At 34.6% G+C, this 17239-nt stretch overlaps 2 protein-coding genes across 2 annotated transcripts; both read right to left on the reverse strand.

Annotated features, from left to right (window-relative positions):
* Positions 1–3826: 3826 nt before the first annotated feature.
* On the reverse strand, positions 3827–9099 carry LOC114712506 (uncharacterized). Its single transcript, XM_028897053.1, has 5 exons — positions 9093–9099; positions 8312–8531; positions 7883–8188; positions 7659–7742; positions 3827–4465 (listed from the first exon to the last, which is right to left on the reverse strand). The coding sequence occupies exons 1-5, from the start codon at positions 9097–9099 to the stop codon at positions 4015–4017; spliced, it is 1068 nt and encodes a 355-aa protein (XP_028752886.1). The 3' UTR covers positions 3827–4014.
* Positions 9100–9593: 494 nt separating this feature from the next.
* On the reverse strand, positions 9594–15815 carry LOC114712507 (oligopeptide transporter 1-like). The gene is made up of 7 exons (XM_028897054.1): positions 15743–15815; positions 14959–15422; positions 13519–13616; positions 11474–12046; positions 11109–11376; positions 10825–11007; positions 9594–10345 (listed from the first exon to the last, which is right to left on the reverse strand). The coding sequence occupies exons 1-7, from the start codon at positions 15813–15815 to the stop codon at positions 9725–9727; spliced, it is 2280 nt and encodes a 759-aa protein (XP_028752887.1). The 3' UTR covers positions 9594–9724.
* Positions 15816–17239: the final 1424 nt, after the last annotated feature.

The raw sequence follows: 17239 nt of genomic DNA on the forward strand, positions 1-17239 counted from the left end.
AGTAAATGACAATTGGATCAACAAATCCACATAAAAAAAAATTGAGGGTGTCATCAATATAACTTGACCTGAAAGTTGAGCAATTTGATCATATTTTGGGCTTGGACTAAGTGCTATATATGGAAAGACTCATTTGGGAATAAATAATCACATTTTGAGGTTAATATGCTAATCATATTTTATTAAATATATTTGAGCCAAAATTAGTAATTAGGTAGGATATTTGACTTTTGAGTTTTCATTAAGTTTTTTAATTTCTTTTAAATTAGTATTTAATGTTTTGAGTCTCTAAGTTGTATTAAATGCTTTTTAGTTGAATTTGAATGCATCTTTAGACTTGATTTTGAGAAATAAACAGTTACACTTTTGTATTTTCAGATTTAAGAGTAGATTTTCTCTTATTATTTATTGAACTAACAGATTTATTATGGTTTGATCAAACTTGTGGAGTCTTCCAACACCTCGGGCTTTTGCTCTTCCATGCTTAATAGTTCAAGTAGATCACCAAACTTTTATTGTCTTGAGTATATTCAGATTGGTTTTAGGTTCGTGGGAATTTTTCTTCCGGTGGGTTCGAACCACTCTTGCAGACAAGGAAATATGGGCATCTATTAGCAGCCGGACTCGCTATGGCTGGTTAAGCTATGGTCCTGCTATGGTTTTCGTGGGAATCTTCTGAAACAGCTTTTAGCTTTATTTGCTGTCTCTTAACGATTTAGACTTTCCTCTTGCTTTGGGTTTTCTTAACTCCAAGCTGACACCTCAAGGCTCAAGATGAAATCCCGTAATTCAGCCTCTTGCATTTTTCAAGCTTCCTTATGTCATGGAGGCAAGTCATTTTGAAATCTCAAATCAGGATCAAAATCCGATAACAATCTTTCCTTCAAGTTACAATCATAATATCACCAAGTCAACGTCCATGGAGTTGAACAAACAATGGAATTTTTCTGAGCAAGTTTCTCATTATGCGGCCAACCTCAAGGAATCATAGAATTCAACTCGTCCTAATGCAACAACTTTAGAATATTCGGTTCATATCAACGCTTAGGATGATACTGAATTAAGGCTTTTACAATCAAACTAATACACACCCAGTTGTAGTCTTGCTCAATTAGTAAATTTTGGCAGCTTGATATAAATAATGACTGTTCGTATAGTTTTCTTCAAGGAATATTATATATGGTTTTGAGGGCCTCTCCGGGTGCTACCGAAGTAGAACACGGCCGAAAAATTAGAACACAATTAACCATAGCAATTAATAGTCCAGGACGTGCATGAGGACCTAGTTTGAAAGATTGTGTACTACATTAAGAAGGGGGTTTTAAAGTTCAAAGGGAGACAACTTGTTTTCTTTTCACAAGCCGAATCACCAGTAATCTTTCTTGTTCATGTGGTGAGGGAAGGTATGTTGCTTATCTTCTCAAGAACTTTGAAATGCCTAGTGCAAAGCCTTTTCCAACACCTATGGTGGTTGGTGAATACATTTCTCAGCAAATGATGGAAAACCATTAAACCCTTCAATTTTATACTAGTTCAATGGAAGCATTCCAGTACTTAATTAAGCAGAGTACTTGGCTTTCTGTAAATAAACCGTCAGTTCTCAGCTTCACCCATAGACTAAAATGTTCAAGTTGTGGAAAGTTTCTAGATATATAGCAAAAACTTAGAATGGAGTTCACATGGAACGTGTGTTTGGAATAGTGGTGAACAGGAGAAGAGTCAAGTTGTGGAAAGAAAAAGTCATGTTAAAAAACAAAAAAACTCCACCATGTTCTTTGGATTACGTTTTGTTGGAAGGGCTCATGGCCCAAAGCTAGAATTTTTGTTGGGAGAGATGTTCATATTTAGTACTGATAATATTTTGAACAGGGTTGCTTCTAATTAAAGAATAGCTGCAAAAAAAAAGAAGTCATGTTGCTACAGTAGAGGAGAAAATGACAATGGAAAGGGAAGAAGGAAAATTAGTCTTTTAAAATGTGGGCTCCACTTGATTTAGTAAAAGGAATTATAAGATTACTCTAAGGACCCAATAGTTCAATGTTTGCGAAAGTCCCTTGAGAAGGAAAAAAAAAAATTTAATTAAGCGTTTATTAGTATTTACAATTTTTTCCCGATAATTCATTAACTCTTTTCATTTTAGTAATTGTAATTTTTATATTTTCTAAAGTTATCAGATTATATAATATAATACGCACACCTCCAATTAAACTAACAATGCTCAAATCTGATTCAGTTAAATAACCATATCAATATATATAATAAAACTTATATATTTCTTTAGTTATTTTACATTTAAAATTCTAAATTTTATTATCCAAACAAGTTTTAACTTATCAAACTGATTTTCTTAACTATAATCAATCCTAACACAAATCACATTATACTAAATGACTTTTACCCGGACTTAGATTTGCTAGAGCTGGATGAAATAGAAGCCACCATTTGTCACTTCTAGTCCAAGCACGTCGTAAACCTTTTGGGCATCTTTTTCTCAGAGTTGTCATATGGTGATCAAGTTGTTAGTTGAGATTATCAGAGAGCTGTTGTCGGTCATGAGTCCCTTTTGGTTTCTTTGGCAGCTATGTCTTATAGCTTGATCAAGTATTTAGGGAGTGTTTGGATGGAAACCAAACCATGGTTTTAGAAGTGCTTTTACGATTTACGAAGTAAATATGTGAAAGAGTTTGTCTCGTTTTGCGGAAAAATGCTTCTGAGAAGCACTTTTGAGGGTTGCCAAACACAAATCCTATTGCAGATCTTTGGCTACTTTAGTAACAGAGATAGGGTAGACTCGGCCATTGTTAAGAGATGCTTGGTTGCCTTTAAGCAAGAACCTTTGAGCTGGTGCAAAATCTTAGAGTGCAGCTTCATTGATTCGTAATCCAATGTTTCTTGCTTTATTTCACTATGTGAGATTGATGTTCACTAGGTTTAAGATGGTTTTACCAAAGTAACTGGCTAACTACCAGAGAATGAATTGACTCCTTTTTGTGAGAAGTTAATATTGTTCTATGCTTTACCTAGGCCTATTTTTCTCGCCTTCTCATTGACTTTGCATCCCTCCCACACTTTCGGAGAAAGAGACTTCAACTTCATCCAAGCAGCACGCAATGAAGATTTCTTCAGACCTTGGCTCCCATGAAACAAGAAGCAGTAAGATGCTGTTATGTGGTTCATTTTCCCAATCAGACATGAATTTCACCATGTGGACCCAACAGAGAAACAGCCAGACGATGCCAGAATCACCCAGATCAGAGAAACAGAGTTACATGAACAGAACTAGAAGAATGGCCACAGCAACTCACTGATTGTCAATTTTAAAATGGGGAGATACTGGTCACTTTCTTCAAGCCTTATTCTGACCTCAAAGCCACTGCTGTTTACTTGTTTATCTAGTCATGCTATGATGTCATTGATGCCTTAGGAAGACTAAAGTTTTATGCCCAAGTGTTTTAGCCATGCCCTCGGAAGACTGAAGTTTTATGCCTAAAGTGTATTGGACATACCCGATATTTCAGTGGCATAGAGGAAATGCTTGCATAAAGCAGACGCAAACTTTTTAGAACAGAAGTTCAAGCCCCAGACTAAACACCCCCAGACAATGAATCGTAACACTGTTACTGTATTAAAGGTAGCCTTATTAACATTTTACTATGTAAATAACATTGTGCCTTTTCATTTAGCTGCTGAATGACTTCATGGGCCAACTAATTTAAAAGGATTAACAAGAAAAGGAGAGCATGCAATCCGTGTTCTTGAATTTAGTAGTCAATTCAAGAAATAAGCATGATCTCCATAAAATCAATAGATGTTACAAAGTAATTCATTGAAGGGAGAATTTAAATATGTACATAACTGATTTGCTTACTAAGCTCACACACTTTCCACTCAAGTCTAATTGAGGATGATTTTACAGAGAACCGCACTAGCATCATGCGACATCATATTGATATACAAAAATATTAAAATGAAGTTGCCTTACCTAATCCTAATCCATATTGCTAAAAGAGTCAATCAATTGTTGGTTTCTCTTAACTGTTTGTAGCATCTATAGGCAAAATAAACAGACACTGCAGCACAGGCAACAGCAAGTGCAGCATAGGTATCTTCATGCTCCCAGCTATCAAGCCAAGTTGGCACGGAAGGACGGAGTTTGCGGGAGGCTCCTTTTCTGCTATTAAATTGCGAAATCAAGGCCTCACCACTCTCATTTTCAGCTGGGAAATTCGCCTGTGTTTCAATGGCATCAGAATCATTTGTGTTTTCCTGTAACACATAGTTTTGACAGCAGGAAGAGTCTCCATTCTCTTGGCAGCAGCCCAGAAAGTTGTCTTCTTGATTTCCATACACATCAGTGCTTATCTCATCATTCTTCATCTGCTTAAGCACTTCCATGCTTTCTTTCAGCTGAAGCCTTTGGTCTTGGCTTTTCTTCTGCTCATCTGGTGATAAACCCATCTGGCCCCTAACGACAATATTCACAGAAGTTTGCACCATATACAAGTCAGCATATTTCTGTGCCAGTAAATAAATGCTAAAAGCACAATCCTTTACCATCTGTGGATCTACAAGCCAATATCGGATTTGGCAACATAGGCCGGAACTCAAAATTCCAGATCCCAGAGGAGGGGTTGCTGATGCAAACCCCTTTATTTATTTATTTGCTTGTTTACCTATATATATATATATATATATATATATATATATATAAAAGTTATGTTCCTTTTTCTCTTTTTGCCAACATATGAGTAATGTACACATGCATATATTGCGAGATGAAAACAAAATAAAAATTAACTCTAAAAGTTTTTTTTTTTTTTTTGGGGAGGAAGACCCTAAAAGATATTATAATATCATCATCATTATTATTTCAGTGATTTGTACCAAGGTTGGGTGTTTGGACATAAGAGTTCATAACATCAAAAATACGAGTATCACTCACTAGGAGAAGACTTTTACTCTACTTACCGGCAGCAGAGGACGTCCATTTCCTCACTTTTCCTCTCTCTTTATTCCCCTGCACTAATATAACGACTTCGACCTATAAAATATTTATGTAGATATTTCTTAATTATTATAACTCATATTTTTATCTGATTAAATTATGTGAGAAGATTGCTTGATCATATTGTTGTGCGCAGATTTCTATGAACACCCAAAATGTTGTGTGAATATCTGATTATTGTGAATCCACTTTAGGGGATGTCCTAATCAGTCTAGGTGACATGTCTCTGACGAAATCATGGGTGCTCAGAAAATTTATTATTTTGATTTTGTGCAGATTTTCCCACATAATTTCTACTGCAGGGCTTAGACAACCCCCCCCCCCCAAAAAAAAAGCTGGACATTATTGGTTAACTTCTATTAATTTGTATCATTCATATACCACATAATGTTCCAAATGCCGGTAAGAGAGATAGCAGTAAGAATTGAGTGGATGAGGATTGGGAATTCAATTCTCGAGTACTACCCCCAAAGCCCCCTGATAGGAGCCCCACATGTCAGATATGATGAAGACGGAACAGCACAACAGCAGTAGAACACTCCTCAGATTCTCCTAGCTTTATTTAGAATAAAGACCGTGATCTCTATTAGTGTTTAGCACCTTTATTTTTTATGTTATGAACTCTGATGTACGGATCCTCAACCTTTGTACAGATCATTAAAATAATAATAATAATGATAGTATAATATCTTTCAGAGTTATTTGTGTATATTTTTATTTTGTTTTACAGAAGCAGTTTATTTATTAAGGGGGTTGATAGAAAGAGATAGAAGTAAAGGAAAGGATTTACATATGGTTTTATTAACTTGGAAAAAGTTTATGATCATGTGTCAAGATAGGTACTTTGGAAGGCTTTAGAAAAGAAAGGTGTGTGGGTTACTTATATCAAAGTCATACAAAATATGTATGAGGGGACAACTATTAGGGTAAGAACGCTAGAGATAAGACAAAGGACTTTTCCATTAAGATTGGCTTACATTAGAGATCTACTTTGAGTCATTACTTATTTAATATTGTTCTAGGCATTCTAGCTAGCTTATTCAAGAAAAAATCCCCAAATACACGCTTTTCACGGATAATGTAGTCCTCATGGCTAAATCAAAAGAAGAGATTAACTCTAAATTAGAGTTATAGAGAAAGACCTTGGAGTCGAAAGGTTTTCGCTTAAGCTGGAGCAAGACATAATATATGCACTGCAATTTTGGGGGGAGGCAAGGCAATGGTGATTTGGAAGTGAACCTAGGAGATCAAATCATTTCTTAAGTGTCAAAGTTCAAATATCTAGGACCCAATACACATAAGGATGATGAAATTGATAAGGATGTTTCGCATAGAATACAAGCTTGCTGGTTAAAGTGAACGAAGACTACTAGAGTTATTTACAATAAGGTACCTAAGAAGCTTAAAGGAAAATTTTATCAAATGCTATAAGACCAGTTATGTTGTATGGTAGTAAATATTGGGTATTAAAGTAAAAACAAGAGCATAAAGTTGGGGTAGCAGAAATGAAAATGTTGAGATAAATATGTGGTCATACAAGAAATGATCCAGCTCGAAATAAAATTATTCGCACAAGAATAAGTGTGGCACCGATCAAAGAGAAAATAGTTGAACATCTCTTGAAGTAGTTTGGACATGTGCAGAGAAGGCCATAGAAAGCCTTGGTGAGAAGGATAGATCAGACAATTTGGAATCCTATAAAAAGCAGTAGAATGCTAAACAAGGTCATTGAACAGGACCTCCTGATCAATAATATATCTAAGAACTTGATTGTTGATAGAGCTGATTGACGTTGTGCGATTCATGTAGCTAACCCCACCTAGTGGGATAAAGCTTATTGTTGTTCTCATTTCATGATATAGGCATGCAAACATAACCTATATATAAATGCGTGTGTAAATAAATAAATAAATAACTAAACAAACAAACAAGTAAATAAAAGGGTTTACAATTGACGTGTCACATCCAACGGTCAGGTACTTAGATTATTTCGCTCCCAAGGAGACATGTTAACAAGTTATCGGCAAGAGATAGATTTTGAACATTCCAAGAATCACACCCTTCTAAGAGAGTAACTCTTCATATTAAAAATGCTATCTGAAATTCCGCAAGCAAAAGACTCCTAGGGATTATTATTCATAAGGAGTATGTCAGAAAACAAAACAGATTTTTCACGGGGAAGGTCCTTGACTGAGAAAACAAGCTTCAAAACAGTAATTTGTCAGAAGACATGCCAATCCATATGAGATCATTTTCAAAACCAAAAAGAAAAGGGCCCCATCATAGTCGAAGTGGATTTTAAAAGGGAAAAAATCTAGACAAGCTATGGATATAAAAGAATCTTCTATATCTTAAATGCTTAAGGTATTAACAACTTCTTGATTATTAGCCATATATTTGAAATTTTGGCACTTCTGTTATCTTCCATTATTTTAGGAATTTCTATATTCTAGATGTTTTCACCAGCAAAACGGCAACATCTCTTCATATTACACCCGCAGTCTTGCCTTAGGGATACTATCATCCACCAACTTTTGAAAAATGATACAAAATCAGCCTAAATGATCCACAGCCAAATAAGAAGTCCCACCAGAGAAAGCTCCAAAACTATTGTCCTCTAAATCATGCATTATAACTGAAAGGAAATGATTACCTCCACAGTGAGTCTAGAATCTCCCCTCTTACAATATGTTGTTGAAGCAATACAGACACATCATCTGGAGCAACATACCCATACCTGCATATTTACGATAGTAAGAATAGTTAGCTCATAATCAAGACAAACAATGTTAGCATGGTATCTACAGATTTTGAAGAAGAAAAATGAAAATCCTAGCACCAAATGGAATTCAACAGTTATTTGTGTCTCATTCTCACCAATGTCCAGTGACTTTTCCGTTGATGCTTGATCCAAATATGATAACATTTCCAGCATACTTATGTCCCCCAATGTGTGAACATGGGCTAACAAACACTTTATTTTGAAGACCTTGTAATTCTATCTCTTCCCTGAATCTACTCACCAAAACAGGTCCACAAACCCCACATCTGCGATCGCGGGATCCATGTGAACAAACAAATACATATGAAGTTTTTAAGGCTTCAGGAGTTCCAGGAAGCCATTCTCCATCCTTCACAAGAACTTCTTCAACAAACGTTTCAACATCAAAATGTGTCAACCTCCTGAAATTTTATTAAATCATAGGGAATCAATAACGACTACCACATAACCTTTTTCATTTTTTTTGGTTGAAACAAAACAGAACCTCTATTCGTAATAAGAAGTTGCAACAAACTTGCACAAACCTGTATCTGACCATATCTGGAAAGATTAATACATCTCCATTTGATGTTTCAGCCCCATCACGCCCAAGTGCGACGTATAAAACAGAGGTATATGCGCAGTGAAGAAAGCAGCCAACGAGTACTAGTGAGAACCAGCGAACGCCCTTCTTCTTTTGACAATTTCTTCCCACGCACGACCTGCGAAGGTTTTCGGAGGCAAAACTATGAATTTCCTGCTCACCTGGAGAAATACGGGAGATTGAAATGAATTTGCAATGCACGACTCTAGATTCAAAAGAGAAAATTGCCCCAGTTGTTTTTCATCCTAAATGCTGCGTTCTCATTAAATGGAGAATAAGTGGAGAGGGGTTTCAATGGAGACGTTCTGTGCTGGGTTACGGCGATGGTGGAGTGGCCGGATACTGGGGGATACGTGGAACCTTGAAAATTCCAGCTGTAAATAAAAAGTAACTGACGTTTTTCCAATTAACAGTTTGAATGAGATTACACCAATTTAAATACTTGTTAGGCCCACCTTAAGCCTATGATATTTGTTCTGTTTTTTAAATAATTATATAATATAGATTATATTACTATATTTGCAAGTTGGGACCAACTCAATCGTGTAAGTTCATGAAAGCAAGAAAACTTAAACTTAACCTGTAAAAATTTGTAATTCAAATTAAAAATCAGAAAAAAAAAAATTTGAAAATTTTGTCCCCCTACGCGTGCGTGAAAGTGGATTGGCAAATTAGTCTGTTACCCTATTAGGAGGTGGGCTGATTTAGCTTGCTCCACCCACCCTCCATCGTTATCCTGTATTCCAGCTCTACGTAGTTTTTATATGGAAACCAAATGATAATTTTAGAAATAATTTTACAGTATACGAAATAAATATGTGAAGGAATCTATTTTGATTTACAAACATTCTCTTTCATCTAGTAATGGTAGCCTACCACATATACGTTGAACCAGCACATATCTTTGTTGAAATAGTTCAGTGATCTCAAGGCCCACTATCCGCTCATGCTAGTTGAAATTCTCTTCTTTCTGGGTTGAAACTTTGAATATGTTCAAATTATATTGTTGAGAACCTTATTATAGGATTTAGGACTCTTATATAGGATTTAAGGCCCGTATAGAATATCTTATAAACAGCTTTTCAATCATGATTTACATAATACAAAGTTAGTATATGAAAAGAGTTTTGTCTCCTATTATATGAAATGTGATTGTTGATAATTGTCATCCCAAATGAGGCCTTGGTTGTTTCAAATCTACCTAAACCATAATCTGATCTCTATATATATTTGCCAACCAAATCCTTAAAATTGAAAGTACCAAGAAGAAGTATCTGCGGTACGTACATATATACATTTACAAATCAATGATGCAGTATTTTGGTCCAGGAGTCCTATAATTTGACATTAACACTTAAAAAGTAGGGCACCCTGGAGCCTTAGCACCTGGTGCTGTGGGGCACTTGGCCAAGCTACAGTGATCATCAGCTTGCAGGCCCCACCAAGTGGGACCTATAACATCATAGCTTTGCAGGGTAAAAAACAGAAGAACACCAGTAAAAGCAACACCAGCATCAAGACCAGCAGATAAAATATAAGTATGCCTGGCCCACCAACCCTTAAACCAACTGTACACATAAAAGTTGAAGAAAATGCCAACGATTGCCCACATTATATAGTTCACTGATTTTGCTGGAAGTAAGCCTCCTGCTCCGCTGAAAATGATGGGCATGTTTATGAGAGGAATCCATTTCTGGTTTGGGAACTTGCGTGAGAGAATCCAAACTGGGACAGGAGCAAGAAGACCGATGAGGAAGAACCAGTTCATTTGTGGGTAGTTTCCTTCCTTTGTGAACATTCTTTTTGGTCCTATCACTCCCCAAATGATCGATGCGTTGTAGAACACATCGTCGCCTGGGCATGTCCAGGGACTTCCTTCTGATAATAGACTAGCGTCACAGATGTTTTCTACTGTTGTTAGAAGCCACCATGCTGTGCCAAAATACACTACAGAAGCAACTATGGTTCCAGCCAACTGCGAATAAATAAACCATAATAAGCTCAGGTATAGGGTGAGGATCCATTGTGAAGAATGAATATATATATATATATATATGGCAAATGAATCATTTAGTCCGTATAATTTTGCTTCATTTGTAACTTGTTTCTTAAATTTATCTCGACATAACTCTATCCCTGTATATAGTTTTTACTCATTTGAAACTCATGCAATTCAGTACCTATATTTAGCCATTGAGACATTTAAATAAAAATAACTTTAGTTTTGGCAATTTTAGTTTAAAAAAAATATAGGGACCCATATTTTGAATGGTTAAAACTTCAAGGACTGATGAGTCTTATCAAGTCAAAGTTCATAGACTGAACTTCGATCGAGTCAATAATACAGGAATTGAGAACTGAGTTGTATTGAGTTAAAGTTGGAGAACTAGGTTGTAACTAAGGAGCAATGATTAATTTATCCATATACATATACAGATGGATAGATAGATATACCTGCACAATGAACATAGATTTTGGAGGAATTTTCATGTAGTGCCCTAATTTGAAATCAGAAACGAAGCTAAGGGCTTGAGCCATGCTAATGTAACCGTAGGTCTTGAAAGCAACATTAGCAAGAGGTCTTCCAGGGTAAATGAACCCAATGATTAACTCTGTGATAACGTTAAGGCCTACTTGCTGCACAGACATTGAAGAAAACAAGTCATTTCACAGAGAAAGAAATAGTGGTAATTAATCAAAGTTATAATGTGATTCAGAGCTAGAACGAAAATCCATACAATATTTGTTGTGGCTTGGACGACCCCAATAGGCAAAGTGAATACAAATGCAATAGCGAAAGAGAATAAGACTCCCCACCATGGAAGTTGAAGCTGACCTCCAAAACCTTGACAAGCAAATAAGGCTAGACCTCCCATTATAACCAAAATAGAAACAAACCACCAATCTGGAACTTGTTCATAGTTCTTCTTCATTATCCTTGTGTGCACATCTGCAAAATGACCTTTTAACTGATCTGTCGTCTTCTTCCACATCTGATATATAGTCCTTTCAACACATAAAACAGACATGTTTTTAGTAATCTCCAAAGTGATCATGAAACCAAACATGGCTGATATATATGGGAAATCATATAGGAACTTACTTTCCATGAAAGAGGCAAACATGTGAAATAGTTGCAGTGAGAGTTGCGAAGCTCAGGCCGTAGTTAAAGGCAAACAAGACACTTAAATAGAGTTTGCTATAACTGTTATATTGGTCCATGTCAATGTCAAAGTTAGCTTGATTCAAAACCCTAGTGACGTTGTACTTTGCACCAGTGGAATCAAAGGTGTGAGAGCTAAAGAGAGGAAACTTCTTGGCTTCAAAAGAATTGGACCAATAAGCAATGGGGATGACGACGTAAAGGAACAAGCCAAACCCTACGAGGACGTTGACGATGACGAAGCCTGGGTTAGCCAAGGGACTGCCTAAGAAACCGGCCACCGTGTTCCAGTCGAGGCCGAAGGAGCCGATGCCGAGGCCGGACATGCCGGAGCCGATCTGCTGGGCGGTTACGGAGTTCTTCCAGATCAAACAAACGAAGGATATGGCTGAGATTGATGGGAAGAAGTAGCCTGGGATTATGTAATAGGCGAAGCTTGTTGCAAAGACCAAGGAGAAGAATTGAAGCCTTGTGGTCCCACCCCTTGGCCTCCTTTCTTTCTCATGGAAGGCCCTAAAATGTTAACAATATATGAATTAAAAACAACAGAGACTGAGTTTAAAGGAAAAGCTTGCAAATGAATGACAATTAATTGAGTTTGTGGCATAAACAAGATCATAAACTTATGCTTTGGAAGATGTTGAAAGTGAGAGCGTAACTTGTTATGGATCATAGATGTCATATATTTGTTCAAAAATCATACATCTAGATAACATCAGTTCTCATGTCAATAAATAGAAAACAAACAAAAAGAAAACAAGAATATTGAATTATTTATTATTTAATATTATCTATAAAGAAAATAAATTCATTTTTGTGAATACTTACCAACATACTAATATAAAATTATACTACGTAATCTTACAGTATGGGTTTGGTATTAAATTAATATTTCATCCCACTTTGTGCCTTACTTATTATTCTCTTTTCAAACTAATTTATCTAACTTTTGAATTGATATATAATTTAATGTTACAAGGAATTATATTGAGGAGATCAAATCACATTTGTTATTAACTAATTGATCTCATTTTCTTAATCTGTCAAAGTTAATAAATAGCTCTCATGTTAAAGAACAAAGTGTACATGACAAAAACTTGTATATTTAACTTTATATACATAAGGTTCTGGTTTCGAACCAAAGGCAAGTGGACCTAATTTAATTTTTTTATTCTATAACAAATTCTTATTATCAGTATCATCAATATTTTAAAATTATCTTGTCGTAACTTGATTGGACAAAAAAAATACCTCCAATCTTTAATATAAAAATTTGATAACTAATTTGTCAATATCAATAAAATTAGTTAAAATTAGTCATTTATAATATTGTTTTTTTTAAAATAACCTCTTAATCATGCACATTTAAATGAAAACCTTAAACATATACTATTCACCATAGGTATTTTAGATGAAAATGAATAAATATGAGGCACAAAGTGAATTAAAATCTTATATTTAATATCAAAATTAAATATCTAATTAGTTCTTATATTTACTACTATTTATCACTGAAGGTAGCCCCCACTCCTAGATAGGGTTACCAAAACTTATGATATTATAATACTAATAATATTTTGGGAAAACCATATTGAAGGTACCTATACTTTCTCTTCAATTTTAATTTGGTACCTATGTGTTTTTTTCCCTTTAATTAAATATTTAATTTTATTTTTTTAGCAACATTAACTCTTATAACTTTGTTCTATTGATATTTTTAGTCTCTACATAAGGATTAATGATGTTAATAGAGGAAAAATAAAGATTTAGTTAAGAACAAAAAAACATAGGTACCAAATTGAAATTGAAAAAAGTATAAGTACCTCCAATATGGTTTTCCCTAATATTTTTATTGAATTTATCTAAACTGATAAACAAAGGAGATCACCAACAAACAATTACTTCAAGTGCAAGGAGAACAGAAAAAAAGGCATTGAACAATTTACTTATTTTTACTTTAATATATTCATTGAAATAATAAATACCTGAATAGAGAGACCTGAACAAGATTTGCTGGCCACCACATGTAAGGAGAGTCAACAAGGAACTTCCTAAACACTCCAGCCCATCCATATCCTATCATCTGTCCTCCCCCCCCCCCCCCAAAAAAAAACATCACAGACACAATATAAATAAAACTGAAATATTGGCAGCCTGTAAAAATCTTTTCATGTATGCTTATTTCTTTTCTTTTTAACAATTCACAAGAAATCAGAAGTATCATGTGGATATTATTTATGGGGACGGTATGATATGAAGCAAGTTGTGAGAAAAATAAAAGCAAAGCCGCACTTCTTTTAAGACGCACATGACATGCCTTGTCTTTTGCCTCAGCGGTTCACGCATCCATATACGCATCCTCGTGTCATTTTGTTTTCCTCTCTTTAGGGATTTCATATGAGGTTGTAATATCAGACCAAGATCAACCTCATAACGTCTAGGTGACCAAATATTTGGGGAGTGTTTGGGAACCTAGAAAAATATTTTTAAAAAGTATTTTTTCACAAAACGAGATAAATTTTTATATATTTACTTTGTATATTTTAAAAATATTTTTAAAATCATGATTTAGTTTTTATCCAAACACCTTCTTAGACTTTACAAACTTCTATATTTGAAAATTAAGAAGTTGATTATAAATCATAATTAAGAAGTTGATTATAAAAAATTTTAAATGAGCTCTCAAAAATTTAAGGATAAAGTGAAATATAAGTTTAACGAGCGCAAATCCTTTTCCATAATATTTGTGTGCAACTTTAACTATAATAGATATTGCAACGAGAGAATTTTCGACAATTCTCGCTTCTTTTTAGTTTTCCCTTAAAGAAGGTCACATGAAGTGTTTGTTTGAATTATTATGAAAATTAACCTCTATTATAATGTTTTTAAAGTTTAAAAATATCCGGATATTCGTAGCTTATACAATAAAAAAATTAGAACGCAATCGTGTATTACATAAAACCATTGAATGAACAATGACTAAACGCTATAAACCAGAAAATTACAATTTTCAAACCATCGAATTTCACGAAAGCATAACACTAATTTTCCAAAAATAAAATCTTATAAAACCTTTCGGAAAATTGTTTTTGGAAATAATTACGACTTCTAAAACGAAAATCTTTCCCTATAATTCCATCATGCAATCAATACCCTAATTGTCGTGTCGTCATCAATTTTTGCAGATACCATTTTTACCCATGAATCTGCTCAGATTCCTAAGAACATACATAATCTTCTATACTCCACATATACCAAAAAAAAAAAAAAACACACACACAGAGACACACACTCAAGAACACAATTTAGAGTGTTTGAATTAACTTATTCGACTGATTTTGTCTCCTAAACATAAAGAAGCTTTTTTAATTAAGTGATTATATAGGAGGTTTGCCAAATTTAAATGCCAAAAGAAAAAATCATACCTGGGTAGTTATTGCGAGCAAATAGGCAGCCAAGGGATGGATACTGCGATGATAAAAAGCTTTAACAATGGTAATAATGCTAATGGCGTAAACCCCACTTGAACCAGAGCTGGCAAAGATGGTGATGAGCACGTGTTCTTTCAGAGTAAAAGGCCCTGGGTTCAGAGAAAACGACCAGTTCGTCAGTGGGACCCCTATCTTCTTTCTGGGCAGCGTCGCCGCCATGAGCTTCCCCAGCGGAAGACTCACAATCTGAGCCGACACAGAGGTAATCGTGAGCTGGTTCGTCCTGTAACTGAAGAACTGGTTCACGAACGCCAGGATTACGCACGACATTAAACCTAGCACCCATGTTCGAAACGTTAACGCCGGTTGGCTTGCGTCGTCGGTGATTGGAACCGTCAGCCTCACTTGCTCGATGGGGTTGTCGTTTATCTCTCCTTCTTCTCCGCCGCCCCCATCATCTTCATATCAATAACAACCAACAACGGTTTAGGTCTTTAAATCGCCAGTGAGACAAATATAGAAATATAGTATGTAGTTTTCTCCAACGAATTGACCCCATTATATTGATACTGATGTAGCCTCACAAATTTGTTCATCCTCGCCTTACTTAATTATCTCGTTGTTTCGTTGGAGTCACACATAATGACCAGAAGAAAGAAGGAGAAAGAAAGCCAAGGGCTTTCTTCAGATAATGATGAAACTGGGAAGGATATAATATATACATATATATATAGAGAGAGAGAGAGGGAGGGGGAGAGAGAGAGAGAGTTTGTGATACCTAGGATGTCGAGTTTGGATGGCTTGTCTGGGTTTGGCTGATCGTTTCCATTGACAGCAACTCCTCCGGCCATTGCGGTGGGGCGTCGATGGCGCTAAGCTTTCCTTTGTTTTTGTTTCCCACTCAAGAAATGTGACATTATCATATTATGTGTGCCTCTGTGTGTGTATATATATATGTGGCGATATTTTAAAAATAATAATAATAAATCCTTTTTAAATAACGAGTTTTTCATTATTAATAGTTGGTATTCTGATTATAGTAAAAACATGTCATATTGTTAGGTGATAGTTATTTGTTCAAATTATGAATCGTCCCCGACTTTTGGTATCATTCATTGGAAAATCCAGTTTAATTTATCTATAAATTACAATTACAATTTACAACTAAGAAACCATCTGTAAATTTTAACTAACAGATTTAATTTTCTCCTTTTTTTTGTTGTGGATTTAATCTGCAAATAATATTAATTATTTCTTTTTGGTCTTTTTGCAAGGCTCAGGGGACAAAAATGATGGGAAATATTGCCTGTAGAATGACAGCTGTACTGGGCTGTAGTAGTCCTGTGCAATAGACGGTTTAAATTTTCTTATTATTTACTGTAATTCTTTTGTATTTTGTTTTTAAAGAATAAAATTCAAAAAATAGACGGTTCAAACTTCAAAATTTTTCTTATCATTGTTTAGGTATAATAATAATAATAATAATAATATAATAATAGTAATTAATGCTGTAATAGAATCCTTTGAGCATCTGAATCCCGGAGTTTCGGCATTATTCAATGTCATTGGCTAAGGAAATGCATGTAATCGATATTATTCCATTGTCAATATAACCTAATTAAGTTTTGGGAAAATTATTATAAACTCCTAAAAACTCTCAATAACAACTCAGTAGTTTAAGTATTATCATTTTCCTGCGGTGGAATTCATCATTAAATATCAGTATTTAATTGTTATGAAAGTTTTTGATAATTTGTATTTTTAACCTCAGTATTTATTTTAAAAAATTTCAAAAAATTCTTATTTACTCTTAATTATTGGTTTACGTTTTTTCTTATAAATTTCCCAAATTTAATGAGAGACATGTCGTAGAAAAGGAACTTAATGGTTGGCCAAATAAAACAGAAAAGAAAAAGGCATTTAATGGCTCGAATAAAAGTGAATAATGAGTATCATGTGGGTCACCAAAAGTTTCAACGACATACTTTTAATTACAGGTTTCTAATATCATTCATCACCACTTACAAGCGTTTAATGATTCAAAGACGCATAAATATAGGAATTACTCATTGTCTCCAAAACAGCTTATCTTGCAACATAATTTGGCATGCTAAGAATATACTTCTCTGATCATATTTATAAGGCACTTTCAACATATTTCACGTAAGCTAAGAAAAACCTTAAAATACATTAACTCTCTATCAAGACATAATAAGTTTTCAACTTTACCTATATTTAATATATATACATTTCAAAAAAAATAACTACCTATAGT

Source organism: Neltuma alba, unplaced genomic scaffold (genome assembly GCF_004799145.2).
Source record: "Neltuma alba isolate B1F8T4 unplaced genomic scaffold, ASM479914v2 tig00011367_pilon, whole genome shotgun sequence".
NCBI classification, from domain to species: Eukaryota; Viridiplantae; Streptophyta; class Magnoliopsida; order Fabales; family Fabaceae; genus Neltuma; species Neltuma alba.

What these genes read in the sequence shown, in the direction of transcription:
- LOC114712506 (XM_028897053.1), bottom strand. An exon ending in GGAAAAGTCACTGGACATTG is followed by an intron (nt 7,743 to 7,882) that starts GTGAGAATGAGA and finishes GTAAATATGCAG; the next exon opens with GTATGGGTATGTTGCTCCAG. An exon ending in ATTCTAGACTCACTGTGGAG is followed by an intron (nt 4,466 to 7,658) that starts GTAATCATTTCC and finishes TATTGTCGTTAG; the next exon opens with GGGCCAGATGGGTTTATCAC.
- LOC114712507 (XM_028897054.1), bottom strand. Translation starts at nt 15,815, where the DNA reads ATGGCCGGAGGAGTTGCTGTCAATGGAAACGATCAGCCAAACCCAGAC. An exon ending in ATCCAAACTCGACATCCTAG is followed by an intron (nt 15,423 to 15,742) that starts GTATCACAAACT and finishes ATTGATATGAAG; the next exon opens with ATGATGGGGGCGGCGGAGAA. An exon ending in TCCAAGCCACAACAAATATT is followed by an intron (nt 11,008 to 11,108) that starts GTATGGATTTTC and finishes ATGTCTGTGCAG; the next exon opens with CAAGTAGGCCTTAACGTTAT.